A 13,955-nucleotide genomic window follows, 5' to 3' on the forward strand; every position below is an offset into this window, starting at 1 on the left:
TTGTTTAATGGACTTCCAGGTCGGCGCCATCGCCGAATGGCGGACTCCCTCCGAGCTCCGGAGGGAGCCTGCTGGGTAGGGGTTGGGTCCTGCCGCGCCGGCGATGCGGGGACCCTCAAAAACCATGGGCGGTGATGCCCATGGACTTGGTGACTCGGCGGGCACCGTTTGCGCCCCCCCGACCCGCGAAGGAGCCTTTTTAAAGGCTGCGGAGCGGGTGACGGGGGGGTGTGGTGCTATGAGTCCACTGCTTCCCCTGCCTAGCGAAGCCGCATGCCATTCGGCGGAGAGCAACGACTTCTTCTTTTGAAAATTTTGGATTAAAAAGAACAACCCGTGAGTAAATTTATCGGACTTAAAAGGAAAATTTGATTTACGAATTCGGAGCGAGCGGGGGAGGTGCAAAAAGGAAGTCCGCCCCCCCCCCATTGTAGATGTTTTAACGCAAGGATTTGACAACTAAGATCGAGAGATGAATTTGTTTATTTGAAAAAAGTTAATTTCACGAAGGGAAATTACAAGTAATTGTGCTGGAGGAGAAGATTGGTCTGTGAGAATTAAAATGCAACCCCCCGGGAACCGGGAGCGATCCGTCATGAGAGACTGGTGAAGAGACACAGAAACTTTGACAGCTGTCAAAGTAGCTGTCAAAGCAGGAAAATTAAAGAGAACTTTGTTACGATGGCTTTGCTGGTTAGATTTGTTACAATTTGGACATAAATTATTGGAAATAAAGGCAACAAGTTATTTGACTTTTGGTTCTGATCTGGAAAGAAACTAAGTTACCATATTCCCTCTAGAGGGAGTTCGGGACATTGCAACAGTGGCAGTAAGTGGAAAAATACTAGGAAATTGAGCAGGATTTGTTATCTCTTGGGAAAGCTGCAAAAACGAAGCATTATTTTGTCTACAGAGGTTTCTACACTAAAGGAGACAATGGATTTATCTATTGAAGAAAGGAAGGGACTTGACGTAAGTTTATGTTCCTGAATAAATAAAGCCTCTGTAGAGGAACCAGAAGTTTCTGAATTAGAAGGTTTTTGCAGCAGAACAGGAAAAGAAACCTGAGGAATAAGAGCTGGATTAAATTCAAAGTTAGAACATTTGGGACATCCAGACTTTAAAAGGATCAAGAAACAGAATTTGAGTTATACTCTTAAACACAGAGGTCTGGATGGAAGAAGAATGATTTTTTCTGAGAGTTTCTCCGAGATTGGACTTTCTGAAATTAAAAGCTACCAAAAAGACGGCAAAGTGGAACTGAGAGAGATTTAGACATGGACGTGGGTTCTCCAGGCTGGCAGTAGACAGATGGATGAACTTTGGGGATCGAAACTGAGACAGGGGGGAGGGAGATTTGGAACCCAAAGGCTGTAAAACTATACATCTTTTCTTTTTTTCCCTTTTTTTTCTTGTTTTATAAAAATAGGGGAATTCGTGGAAGAGAACTGGGGTCGATCTTAGGGAAGTATAAAAAATATAAAGAGAAATGGCTAAATAAGATAAATTAATTTTGAATAAATGGGTTAATTGTAATTCTAATAAGGTTTTAAAATTTGGGGTAAGAATTTGTGGAATTAATTTAATGAAAATGGAATACAAGAGGGGAAGGGGGGGGGGGAGTCCTGGAAAGATATCAATGAAATTAAGTGTAAAATGTATCCTTTTCTTTTTTCTTTCTTTCCTTTTTTATTCTGGAAACTTTAATAAATATTATTTTTTTTTTAAAAAAAAAAAAGGAAAGTTGTTTAATGTTGAATTATGTTTTTATATATGTTGGTAGCAGCCCAGAATGGCTGAGACAACCCAGTCAGATGGGTGGGGTTTATTATCATTATTATGCGTAATTATTATTATTATTATTATTATTATTATTATTATTATTAGAATAGGATGTCCCTATTTTAATCGGAGAAATATTGGGGGGTATGTGTCTGGTGTTAATCGGGAACCATTAGATCCAGTCTTTTTCTCTTAAGAGTTTCTAGACCTTGTGGCGCCAAATAATAAGTCAAGACACACACAGGCTTTCCTCTAAATGAAACCTCAGTAACCAAAGAGAACAGGGCTCCTAGAAATCAAAGAGGAAGGATTTAGCACATATCTCTTGTCTATGGCAATTATCGCCCATCCCTCTGTACCTAATTTTCTCCCCTCCCTGTTTGATTCAAACAGACTTCCAAGAATATTGCAAAATAGCTTAAATCTGTCTTCTTGCAAATATACACAGAGTTGCCCACCGATGTTTTCTTTTCAGATTTGGAACTATGCTGCACCACTAAATTGCAGGGGAGGGGAACCTCAAGGCAGTTTACAAAGAGGACGCAACAACGAAATTATTAACAGAAAAGTTAAAATCGATGATTTAAAATGTTTAAATTTGATAGGCTGCTTCCGAGCAAATGTGGATGCATTATAGTCCTTGGCTGCAATCCCATGCACACTAGTTGCAAGTCTGGATGGAGGAGAATTTTGTTTCTATTTGAATTTAAAGTCAAACCCACCTAATTCACACTTTCTGAAACAATATGTGAACACAAACAAAGCTGCCTCTCAAAATTCGTACGTTGTCAAATTTTGCAGTCGAGTACCATGTACATATAAATCTGCATATACTCGAGTAAATGTCGTATAGAAATGAATATACAGTGGTACCTTGGGTTACATACGCTTCAGATTACAGACTCCGCTAACCCAGAAATATTACCTCAGGTTAAGAACTTTGCTTCAGGATGAGAACAGAAATCATGCAGCAGCGGCGGGAGGCCCCATTAGCTAAAGTGGTGCTTCAGGTTAAGAACAGTTTCAGGTTAAGAACAGACCTCCAGAACAAATTAAGTTCTTAACCTGAGGTACCACTGTATTACTAAAAAAATAGCAGAGATATATTAGGGGAAATGCATATGTTGGACAAAGCGGCATACAAAAATGAGTATATTACATGAAATCTGCAGTCAGATGTTAATGAATTAATTTGCAAACTAATGTGGGAATGTGAGAATGGAAAAGAGAGAAACTGAGAGAAACCAAAATGGACATATTCAGTGCACCTTCCCTACTTGGGAGCAAGTCTCATTCAGTTCTATGAGATTTGCTTTGGAATAAGCCTGCTATGTGTATCAGGGGCTATAAATGTGGAATGTAAATCCTGAGGGTGGTTTGACCCAGCTTGCTGACTCTCTCGGGTCTCATGCTGCAGGTTTGGTAAGAGTGCTCTGACCTTTGCATGTTTACTGGAAGGAAGTCCCACTGGGGTTCACTCCCAAGTCAATCTTAAATCTTCCCCTAGTGAGGCTTAAATCAGTGCAGGATTAGGCCTTTTGGGGGAAATTATCTTGGAACTGAAGGCTCCGACTGTCAGAAGCTGAAACTGGCAGCAAGAAGGGAGGCCAGACCACAACTGCTGCTTGTATCAGGTACTGGAAAACTTCTAGAGGCAGGATTAGACCCCCTGTTTGTTTCACCAAAGATCTCTCCCTGACACAGTTTTCCAAAAAAAAACCACTCAGGGATTCTTATTGTCTTCTTTCTTTCTTTTATTAGTCCTGGCCTGACATGGTTGTTTGTTAGGACTGGTGGTTCTTCAGGGAGAATTGTATCTCTTTTTAAATGTGTAGAAGTATATGTCTGAAATTAAGAGTTGATTAAAGGTGCCTAAATTGTGGGGGCAGCAGGGGACCCCCTTAGATTTTGTGACAAGTCCCTTTAGCTCCTTATATATATATATTGGGGACTTTATGATTTGACTAAAATGGAAGGGAACTGAAGAGTGGGCCTTTTAGATTTCCTCCAACTTCCCCACCCCTGCAAAAAGGCAATTTAATTTTGTTATATGGTTGTCAAGGTTTTTAGACTGCTTCCTCAGCAAAAGCCTCTAAGCAGTTTGCAAAACAAACAGAAACAAACCACCAATAGGCAGTATTTATTTAGAACACATGTAAATCAAACATTGAAGACAAATTGACGCAAAACGTATCGAAAATATAAACAAAAGCAGTGGTTTTAAAACAAGTATGTGCAATAAAATTGCATGTCTGAAACACATGCTTTTAAAAATTACATGCTTGCCCAGTGGTGAGTGATGGGGCTGTGTCTTGAATGTCTTTGCATGATTTTTTCACTCTGCAAAGATGCTGCGCATTCATTTCTTGGCTCCGCAAAGCCCTTGCCTCCCATGTTGCTCTCCTTGTAGTTCGCTGACTCTTGGAGACCAAGGAGCCTAACATCACATTCACACCATGCATTTAGATCACTCTTATGCCACTTTAATAGCCATGGAGAACCATGGGAACTGTAGATTGTTAGAGATGCTGGGAATTGTAGCTATATAAGATCAACACTCCTTACACCTGAAGGAGCATCTCCACCCACATCATTCATTTTTTTTTAAATAATATTTATTAAAGATTTTCCAGAATAAAAAGGAAAGATAGCAAAAAGAAAAAGAAAAAACAAATATGATTTACACTTGGTTTCCGTGGCATCTTTCCCGGACTTCCCCCCCCCCTCTTGTATTCCATTTCCCTTAAATTGATTCCACAGATTCTTACCCCAAATTTTAAAACCTTATTTGTAATTTTAAATAACCCATTTATTCCAAATTAATTTATCTTATTTATCTTAATGAACCATTTCTCCTTATATTTTATATAATTCCCTAAGATCGACCCCATTTCCCTTCCACGAATTCCCCTATTTTCAAACAACAAACATGAAAAAAGAAAAGAAAGAAATAATATATAATTTTACAGCCTTTGGATTCCAAATCTCTCCCCCCCCCCCATTTCCCAGTTCCAATCCCCAAAGTTCATCCATTGTCTACTGCCAGCCTGGTGTATCCACGTCTATATCTCAACTCCACTTTGCCGTCTTTTGATAGCTTTTAATTTCAGAAATTCCAATCTCGAAAAAACTCTCAGAAAAAATCATTGTTCTTCCATCCAGACCTCTATGTTTAAGAGTCTAACTTAAATTCTATTTCTTGGTCCTTTTAAAGTCTGGATGTTCCAAATACTCCGGCTTCAAATTTGGTCCAGCTCTTATTCCTCAGGTTGCTTTTTCCTGTTCTGCTGCAGAAACCTTCTAATTCAGAAACTTCTTGTTCTCCACAGAGGCTTTTGTTATTCAGGAACATAACTTGCGTCAAGTCCCTTCCTTTCTTCAATAGATAAATCCATTGTCTCCTTTAGTATAGAAACCTCTGTAGACAAAATAATGCTTCGTTTTTGCAGCTTTCCCAAGAGATAACAGATCCTGCTCAAATTCATAGTATTTTTCCACTTGCTGCTACTGTTGCAATGTCCCAGCCTCCCTCTAGAGGGAATATGGTAACTTAATTTCTTTCAAAATCAGACCCAAAAGTCAAATAACTTGTTGCCTTTATTTCCAATAATTTATGTCCAAATTGTAACAAATCTAACCAGCAAAGCCATCGTAACAAAGTTCTCTTTAATTTTCCTGCTTTGACAGCTACTTTGACAGCTGTCAAAGTTTCTGTGTCTCTTCACCAGTCTCTCATAGCGGATCGTTCCCGGTTCCCGGGGGGGTTGCATTTTAGTTCCCACAAATCAGTCTTCTCCTCCAGCACAATTATTGTAATTTCCCTTCGTGAAGTTAAAAAATTTTTTCAGGTAAACAAGTTCATCTCTCGATCTTAGTTGTCAAATCCTTGCGTTGAGCCATCTACAACAGGGGGGGCGGACTTCCTTTTTGCACTCCCCCCGCTCGCTCCAAATTCAAAGATCAAATTTCCCTTTTAAGTCCAATCAATTTACTCATGGGTTGTTCCTTTTAGTCCAAATCCGAAATTTTCAAAGAAGAAGTCGTTGCTCTCCGCCGAATGGCATGCGGCTTCGCTGGGCAGGGAAAGCATTGGACTCACAGCACCACACCCCCCCCGCCACCCGCTCCGCAGCCTTTAAAAAGGCTCCTTCGCGGGTCGGGGGGCGCAAACGGTGCCCGCCGAGTCACCAAGTCCATGGGCATCTCCGCCCATGGTTTTTGAGGGTCCCCGCGTCGCCGGCACGGCAGGACCCGACCCCTACCCAGCCGACTCCCTCCGGAGCTCGGAGGGAGTCCGCCATTCGGCGGTGGCGCCAACCCGGAAGTCCTCCACCCACATCATTCAACCCGGACACTGAGGTCCAGCTCTGAGGACCTTCTGGCAGTTCCCTCCCTGCGAGACGTGAAGCTACAGGGAACCAGGCAGAGGGCCTTCTCGGTAGTGGTGCCTGCCCTGTGGAATGCCCTCCCATCAGATGTCAAGGAAATAAACAACTATCTGACTTTTAGAAGACATCTGAAGGCAGCCCTGTTTAGGGAAGTTTTTAATGTTTGATGTTTTATCGTGTTTTTAATATTCTGTTGGGAGCCACCCAGAGTGGCTGGGGAGGCCTGGCCAGATGGGCAGGGTATAAGTAATAAATTATTATTACTATTATTATTATTATAGCACTCGTAACAAACTACAGTTCGTAGGATTCTCCATGGCTATTAAACTGGTATTGTAGTGCTTCATATATGTGCTGTTTATGTGACTATGGTATCTTTATGATATATTAGGGCTGCCATATTACAAAAAGGAAAAGCCAAAATACCACGAAAGTTGTTGAGCCCAAAAAAACCTGTGATTTTTTTTCAGTTTACAGTGGTACCTCGGGTTAAGAACTTAATTCGTTCTGGAGGTCCATTCTTAACCTGAAACTGTTCTTAACCTGAGGTACCACTTTAGTTAATGGGGCCTCCTGATGCAGCGCCAACACTGCACAATTTCTGTTCTCATCCTGAAGCAAAGTTCTTAACCCGAGGTACTATTTCTGGGTTAGCAGAGTCTGTAATCTGAAGCATCTGTAACCCAAGGTACCACTGTACTTGCCAAAGCTCCAGGACAAACCGCTGTCTTCCAGAAATTCCCCCCAGACATCACTTCCACCTTTGAAATCCCACACATATGTCAGCCCTATGATATATACATTTATTCGCATATCTGCACAACTCTGAGTGTAGGATGGATGGGTGGACAGCATTCACAGTCCAGGAGCAGCTAGCTTTTGCAACAAGTGCAGCAGCAGCCTATCTCAACATGGGATTCAGGCAGCATTGCCCCGAACCTCGGATTCAGAACAGCAGTCAGTTTGGTTCAGAGCCTCTATGTAACAGCCTGCCTGAGTCAGTCCACGATGTCTGCTGCCCTTCTGCATGGAATTCACTTCTTAATTTTAGTTTTAATTTTTGTCTGCTTGCCACTGACCATTGCTTCCCTCCAAAAAAAGGCACTTTCTCTCTTCTGAATCGCAGCAAACAGTTGCGACCAGAACACAGTCAAAACAGATAAATTTTGCACGGAGATTTCCCTTACGATACCCACCCCTACCCTGTTTTCATTAGCCCATTGCAATTATTTGGCAGGAGGGATGCTGACGGAGATACGACTTACTGCACTTAAATGTAGTGGCGTATACTTTTCCCCCTCCTAATTAACTTTCTTATCTCAATTTAACTCGAATAATAACAAGAAATGTTATAACGATAAGCTATTGTTCATTTGCTTATGTGCATCCTTCCTGTCTTTATCGCTTTGCTCCCAGTTTCATCCGTGGTTGCTTAATTAAAAGCGTTGGAATATTAGCCCTGCATTATTTTTTTCCTTGATCCCAATACTTGAATTTTGCTGAGGTGCTTTAGCCGTCCTCGGTATTTAAGCCTTTATCTGTAGCGGGCAGATAAAGTTTGCTGCACTTTCTATTGGATTCACATAATTTTAATAGGCAATTGTTGCTTTGCGGTCGGAGTGGGGGGAGGAGGTCGTGTTTGCTACATAACGAGCTAATTAAACCGATTGGTTTCTGAAAAACCTGCATGCTCAAATAAGTTAGTGTAGACGGTTTGGATCTGTAAAAGATGAGGATCTGAGAATTGTTGTGGCGAGATGTGGAATTTAACGCAACGGTCTCACTTGTGTGCCGGTTACAGAAGCGGGTGACTGAAGTGCGCGCACACACAAAAGATTGCCTTGCCACGAACTACTATCCTCCAGCAACAGCAAGTGATGCCTCTTGTAGATATGAAACTCATGCCAGATGGGCAACCGCTAAGCGCTGTAGCCACGAAGGAGGGCAGAAAACCCACAGCCAGGCAAGACAGCGATGGCGTCTCCAGCTCTACGCCTCGGAAGGAAATCCAAGGCACAATCTGGCTCCTGCTCGTGGAGCTGTGCGAAAAGTTCACTTTCTTTGGCATCGTCTGCAACATGATCCTTTTCTGCACTATCAAGCTTGGCTATCCCAATCACCAGGCAGCCACAATCAATCTCTGCTTTGTAGGTGCCTGCATGGTGGCTCCGCTTCTGATGGGCTGGCTTGCCCAGTGCCTGGTGGGACGGAGCAAACTGGCGTATATCTGTGCGTTTCTGCATTTTGTAGGTAGGTATCTGGTAGCGCCACCTCCCAGGGGTGGGGATGAAATCAGACACAGTTAGCATCCCAAAGCGAACCTACCCAATTTGGGCTTTCTGCAAACAATACGCAAACCGAAACAAGGCCATTTCTATAAATTTGCACATCTCCGAATTTTGCAATTTCGCAAGGCAGTTCTGCAGCTAATGTCTACTAAATGCATGCACTTGGGTATATTGTGTTTAAAAGATGTAAGTGGAAATAACGTGCAACAATGCATTGTATAGGGAGCATATACCTTGCTTTGCAAAGGTATATATATTAGGGGAAATTGCATACAGTCCTGTGTATTAGAAGACCTAAACTGAAATGCTGATGAATTTTCACGAGGACTTTTTTTTTAAAAAAAGAAAATCACTATTGTGATTTCCACTATTGTAGAAATGGGAACTTGAGAATGGAAAATATTCTCCAATCCCTGCAACTTGATTGGGGTACTTTATCTGTTTTCTTTGATTGTCATTTATGTAGATGATGGATTCCCAAACTATTTTTGGTGGTTCTGGACAAAAACAGCGGTGCAACAATAGAGCACCTTCTGCCATGGAAGTAGCACGCGCTGCAACTGTGGCTGTGTGCACAGTATACATTTAAAGCACCTCTGAAGCACATTTTCTTCCTCAAAGAATTCTGGGAATTGTAACTCTGTGGTGGGTGGGTGTGAACGTGTGTGAACTACAGTGCCCAGAATCCTTTGAGGGAAAGAATGTACATCTTATTGCTGGCATCCTTCTGTCTTGGGAGGCAATGGAGGAGTATGCCTTTGGCTGTAGATACGGGAGAGACATGTTTTGTTGCAGCAGAGGCAGATGAAGGCATCTGGTTCTGCTACTGCAGATGCACCGGGGCATTTCTTCTCTCTGCACTGCGTCCAGTGGTCATTCCTCCTCTGGTCACTGCTGTGGATACACAACCTTGACCGTCTGTCTCCAGGCACTGTGATCATCTACAAGGGATTCCCCCATGGCAGGGTTGATGTCGTGTTTGTAGATACCTGAACCGGGAAGGGCGGGGAATAAATAAATAAAAATTATTATTATTATTATTATTACCTTTGTAACGTAGAGTTAGACGTGGGTGGTGCTGTGGGTTAAACCACAGAGCCTAGGACTTGCTGGTCAGAAGGTCGGCGGTTCGAATCCCTGTGATGGGGTGAGCTCCCGTTGCTCTGTCCCTGCTCCTGCCAACCTAGCAGTTCGAAAGCACGTCAAAGTGCTACTAGATAAATAGGTACCGCTCCAGCGGGAAGGTAAACGGCGTTTCCGTGCGCTGCTCTGGTTTGCCAGAAGCGGCTTAAGTCATGCTGGCCACATGACCCGGAAGCTGTACGCCGGCTCCCTCGGCCAATAAAGCGAGATGAGTGCCGCAACCCCAGAGTCGGTCACGACTGGACCTAATGGTCAGGGGTCCCTTTACCTTTACCTTGTGCCAATAGGGCTGGTGACTGAAGCCAGCTCCTTGTAGAGCACATCATTGCGGATCACTCCATCTTCCATTCTGTGGACAAGACCGTGCCAGTGTAGCTGTCGCTGAGACAGGAGTGAGAACTTTATGGAAATGTGGGCTTGGAAGAACACATATGCTTTAAAGGTATAATAGTGTGCGCACAGCCTGGTAGTCCTTTCGATGATGCAACTCCTTTTGGGTGTTTAACACGGTCTGGTTACACAACTGTCCCCCTATTTTTTTTTTAAAAAAAGTCATAAGGAATACTTTCATTTCTTAGTTACACTTTCATCCTGCCCTTCTCACACACACTGCCTTTCATGTTGCAGGTACAGCCCTGTTACCTGTCGTCGCCTTCCCCTTTGAAGATTTTTTCATAGATAAGCACTACGTCCTCCACACCTTGGCTAGAAGAGAGCAGCAGGTCCTCTTTTATGTGGGGCTGTCGGCCACCTGCCTTGGCTCAGGAGGAATAAGAGCCATCGTGTGCCCCTTGAGCGTTTACGACCTTGATGCTTACAGAGAAAAGGAGCTTCTGTCGTTCTTCAACTGGTCAGTGGTTGCAATTGGGAGAAGAGTGGTGGAGAAGGGGTGTTGCTTTGAAAGATCTCGGTAGCTGATGAAATATCCTGACTCCAATGTTGTTGGACTCCAACTCCCATCAGCCTCAGTCAGCATGATCAGGGACCAGGGATGATGGGAGTTGTAGTCCAACCACTTCTGCAGGGACACAGCCCATGTGTTTTAAACCCTTATTCCTTCCATTGTGCTTGAGGTGCTCCTGTGTGAGACTTCCCCACTGGAAGGCCGCCAGTTTTAAAATCTCCACCGAACACTTGTTGACAGGGATGTTGGATTGGCTGTTGAGCACTGGGGTTTTTTAGTGTATTTAGCTTTGCATCAAGGTTGGCCCTTAAATGCAACATCCCTGCTCGGAGGGTCCATACTTCTCAGTTGCCAGATGCTAATGGCAAATGACTGGGGATGACCATCCTTTTCATATCCTTCTTGTAAGTTCCCAGAGGCACATGGCCATCTTGGCTCCACTGAGTACCCAGCATGCACCAGATGCAGTCTTGCATTCCTAGTACAGTGGTACCTTGGTTTACGAACTTAATCCATCCCGGAGGTCCGTTCTTAAACCGAAACTGTTCTTAAACTGAGGCGCGCTTTCCCTAATGAGGCCTCCTGCTGCTGGCGCGCTTACACCATTCGGATTCTGTTTTTAGACTGAGGTAAAGTTCTCAAACTGGGACACTATTTCCACTTTTCCGGAGTTTGTAAACCGAATCGTTCTTAAACAGGACTATTCTTAAACCGAGGTACTACTGTATATTCCCTTCAGCAAACATTCTGGAAAATCCAGGGAATACGTAGTGGCTTACTAGCTTCTCCTAGGTCTCGTCTTGATCCCAGGGTAGTGCGAGGAATCCAGAAACATCTGAAATGCCACAGTTTCCCCACAAAACAACAACAAACAAACCTATGGTCACGTAAAGCAATTACCACAGCTACTGCTATGCCATAAGATCCACTGTCTTGTAATTTCACATATGTGCTTTAACTACTGAAGAAGCCCAGGATGGTGAAACAAGGCCAATATTCCAGAAATCCTTGTCTAGACTCTGTGAAAGGATTTTCTGGAACTGTAACAACCTCTCATGTGAATTGTTTGGAATAGACACCATTACATGGATGGACCTTATGCATGAATTGACTAAAGAATGATCTGATCCACTGGGTCTTCTGCTTTGTTTGTTTGTTGAACTTTATGAGTTTCTTCTGTTGAAATTTACAATTTGATACAATGAATAGTATACCTTATTTATCTAAGAACACAGCCGGTTACATCTTGTGTGTTTATTGAGGACAGTTTCCCCACAAGCAACTCGCTCTGCTTTCTCAGAGCTGCCTTCTACCAGAGCAACATCAGAGAACATGGCAACGTAACAGCTAATAATTCCACAGTTCTTGCAAGCCAAATTAATTATCATTTAAACAAGCAGATGTTACTGAAAAGGGATCATAACAGAGATGTGTTGGCATAGAAAGATGTGGAAGAGCTGGCATGTTTGTAGTAGTTAGAGTGAGGACAGGGGTGGCGCTGTGGTCTCCTAACCCTACCTGGAGATGCCAGGGATTGAACTTGGGACCTTCTGCTTCCAAGGCAGATGGTCTTCCACTGAGCTATAGACCTTCCCCAAGGGAAGGAAGAACCACCTTTGTTCTGGTGCAGCTCTGGGAAGGCGTGCATGAGGCAAGGCTACCATTGTTGTGTAGGATAGGGATGCGGGTGGCACTGTGGTCTAAACCACTGAGCCTCTTGGGCTTGCCAGTCAGAAGGTTGGTGGTTCGAATCCCCGCAATAGGGTGAGCTCCTGTTGCTCTGTCCCAGCTCCTGCCAATCTAGCAGTTCGAAAGCACGCCAGTGCAAGTAGACAAATAGGTACTGCTCTGGCGGGAAGGTAAACGGCGTTTCCGTGCACTCTGGTTTCCGTCACGGTGTCCTGTTGCACCAGTAGCGGTTTAGTCATGCTGGCCACATGACCCAGAAAGCTGTCTGTGGACAAACGCCGGCTCTTTCAGCCTGAAAGCGAGATGAGCGCTGCAACCCCATAGTCGCCTTTGACTGGACTTAACCGTCCGGGAGTCCTTTACCTTCACCTTTCTTTTTACTAAGAGCTGGACTAAGAGTAGTTTCAAATCTTCCTCTCATCCATTAAGCTCGGTCATAGCTTCCCATTTAACCTGCCTCACAGGGCTGTTGTGAGGGTAAAGTGAGATGGGAGTTGGAAAACCACATACATCATCTTCAGCTCCTTAGAGAAAAGCTGGGACATAAATGTAAGAAATAATTTCATAGATATGAATGATCGCATTGTCGAACACTAGCCAACCTCTTTCTGGGTTAATAAATAGTACAGGGAGCCTAGCTGCAATGACTTACAAACTTTGAATAGCTCCATATAGATTTCCTGCAGAGGTCATAATAAATGCCTGTTCCTCTGCATGGCTCTCATCTGCATTGATATGAAACACATACATTTTAGTTACCTCTGATTAAAATACTTTCCCAAAGGCGTTACCGTCTGCATACCATTTTTTAAAAACAACAGCAGAGAGCCTTGTGGCACCACGAAGGCTCACAAATTTATTATAACAAAGAGACCAAGTCACAGGAACCCAATTACAAAGCATATTATTTTTGTAACTGGGTCCCCGAGACTTGGGCTTTCTGTTATTTTCATTTGGGGACCCCCTCTTCTGTTTTCTTGTAACAAATTTATCCTGACATAAGTTTCACAGCAGTTTCACAGCTGAGTTCATCAACGCATAAGCACACGGCTGGGAGGAGGGAATTGTAAGCAGTGGAGTCAGAGCAAAAAAACTGATAATTGCATGATTGAACTATGGCCATTCACAAAACAGTTGTTGGCCAGACAGGTGTCCTGGCATTGGCAAGTCAATTGATATCTATAGTGTAATTAAAATTGCTTATCTCTGTTCACTAATAGCACTGAACTTTTTAATATTGATAATTATATTATCAGTAGAAATATATTGGCTTTCTTCCATTGTGGGTCAGTTTTCTAAGTATATTTTCAGTGCTTCCATAACCACCCCCTCCTCCCCAACTATATTGATATCTTCGTCTTTGAATTAAATCCAAACATTCTTAAATATTGCAGCTTTGCAGAAGGTAGCAAGATGGTTTGGTTCCTCTGAGCAAATTTCTTCTCCTTGACCTACCCGAAGGAGAGAATAAGGAAGCAAAAAAAAAAAAAAAAAAAATCTTTCCTTTTGAAATAAATAAATAAAATTCCAGGTTTTAATCCTTAATTAGCAACATCATTTTGATTAAATAAGACTCTGGAGAATTAAGTCTGAAGAGCAATCTGAGCGATAGCTCAAGAGAATTTATTGTACTGCAGTCCTAGTAATTCAGAGGAGCCTTTTTTCTTCTCCTTTTTTCTTTTTTGTTTAATCAAAGTGACACTTTCTGGTGTTGATTACAAAGGGAAAGATTAATGCATATAAAATGTACCCTTGGGGTAA

At 42.9% G+C, this 13,955-nt stretch overlaps 1 protein-coding gene across 1 annotated transcript in view; it reads left to right on the top strand.

Moving 5' to 3' along the window:
* Nucleotides 1-3,389: 3,389 nt before the first annotated feature.
* SLC15A5 (solute carrier family 15 member 5) overlaps nt 3,390-13,955 on the top strand; it is a 49,183-nt gene continuing 38,617 nt past the window's right edge. The window contains exons 1-3 of the mRNA XM_079992658.1: nt 3,390-3,416; nt 7,972-8,420; nt 10,229-10,451. Of these exons, the coding sequence (XP_079848784.1) occupies nt 8,048-8,420; nt 10,229-10,451 (596 nt within the window). The 5' untranslated portion in view covers nt 3,390-3,416; nt 7,972-8,047. The remainder of the gene's footprint in view (nt 3,417-7,971; nt 8,421-10,228; nt 10,452-13,955) is intronic.

Source organism: Podarcis cretensis (assembly GCF_951804945.1).
Source record: "Podarcis cretensis genome assembly, chromosome: 10".
In the NCBI taxonomy this organism is placed as follows: Eukaryota; Metazoa; Chordata; class Lepidosauria; order Squamata; family Lacertidae; genus Podarcis; species Podarcis cretensis.